Source organism: Lagopus leucura, unplaced genomic scaffold (assembly GCF_019238085.1).
Source record: "Lagopus leucura isolate 7727_CA_CO unplaced genomic scaffold, USGS_WTPT01 28462-0_obj-0_obj, whole genome shotgun sequence".
Taxonomy (NCBI): domain Eukaryota; kingdom Metazoa; phylum Chordata; class Aves; order Galliformes; family Phasianidae; genus Lagopus; species Lagopus leucura.
The window spans coordinates 422-1,752 of record NW_024963182.1 but is presented as its reverse complement, the minus strand read 5'-3'; the positions used below and the strand labels follow the sequence as shown (position 1 = coordinate 1,752).

Below are 1,331 nucleotides of genomic sequence, written 5' to 3'. Positions count from 1 at the left end.
GCGGGCGGGCGGCGCGGCGCACCTGCCGCCGGGCATGGCCGCGGCCAACGGCGCGGCGCAGGCGGGGCTGCTGTACCCGCAGCCGCCCGGCTTCACCGTCAACGGCATGCTGGGCGCCGCGCAGCCCGCGCTGCACCACCACGGCCTGCGCGACGCCCACGACGAGGCTCCCGGGCCGCCCGCGCCGCCGCACCACGGTGCCGAGCACCCGCACGGGCCGCACCCCGCGGGCGGAGGAGGGCCGGGGGCCGGCGGAGCGGCGGCGGCGGGAGGGCCGCACCACGAGGCGCACTCCGACGAGGACACGCCGACCTCGGACGACCTGGAGCAGTTCGCCAAGCAGTTCAAGCAACGGCGGATAAAGCTGGGATTTACCCAAGCGGACGTGGGGCTGGCGCTGGGCACGCTGTACGGCAACGTCTTCTCGCAGACCACCATCTGCCGCTTCGAGGCCCTGCAGCTCAGCTTCAAGAACATGTGCAAGCTGAAGCCTTTGTTGAACAAGTGGTTGGAGGAGGCGGACTCCTCCTCGGGCAGCCCCACCAGCATAGACAAGATCGCGGCGCAGGGCCGCAAGCGGAAAAAGCGCACCTCCATCGAGGTGAGCGTCAAGGGCGCGCTGGAGAGCCACTTCCTCAAGTGCCCCAAGCCCTCGGCGCAGGAGATCACCTCGCTGGCGGACAGCCTTCAGTTGGAGAAGGAGGTGGTGAGAGTGTGGTTTTGTAACAGGAGACAGAAGGAGAAGCGCATGACGCCGCCCGGGGGGACGCTGCCGGGCGCCGAGGACGTGTACGGGCCCAGCAGGGACACGCCGCCGCACCATGGGGTGCAGACCCCCGTGCAGTGACCTGGGCGCCCTCCCCCCACCCCTACTCCTCCTCCTCCTTCCCCCCGCCTTTCCGGCGTCCTCCTTTCGGTGTTGGGGTTGTTTTTTGTTTTTGTTTTTGTTTTTCTTTGTTTTTATTTTTCTCCTCTCTTTCAAAAAAAAAATCGAGCAAAAAAAAAAAAAAAAGAAAAGAAAGAAAGATAAATAGGGAAAAAATTAACAAAACAAAACAAACAAACAAAAAGCGAGCAGAAAAGCGAACGCGAATCCAAGCAGACAGAAAGCTCCGGTCGGGCGGCGGGTGCGGGCTGTGGCCGGGCCTTGAGGAGTGAGTACTGCGCTGGCCGGGCCGGGGGCGGCGGTGCGGGCGGGCGCGCGGCTGTGGGCATCCGCCCGTCGGGATGTGAGCAGGGAAAGGAAGGAGCCCTTGTCCCAGGCAGTATTGAGACGTAGTCATTTGCACTGCGAGGATATCGAAGTTTACAGAAATTCAGTGGGTTTCTTG

General features: G+C 63.8%; 1 protein-coding gene across 1 annotated transcript; it reads left to right on the top strand.

Annotated features, from left to right (window-relative positions):
* Window positions 1-7: 7 nt before the first annotated feature.
* On the top strand, window positions 8-996 carry POU3F2 (POU class 3 homeobox 2; the record flags this gene model as incomplete). The annotated part of the gene is made up of 1 exon (XM_042891207.1): window positions 8-996. A coding segment is annotated over one exon (840 nt), but the record flags the coding sequence as incomplete, so codon positions are not given.
* Between the last annotated feature and the right edge of the window lie 335 nt (window positions 997-1,331).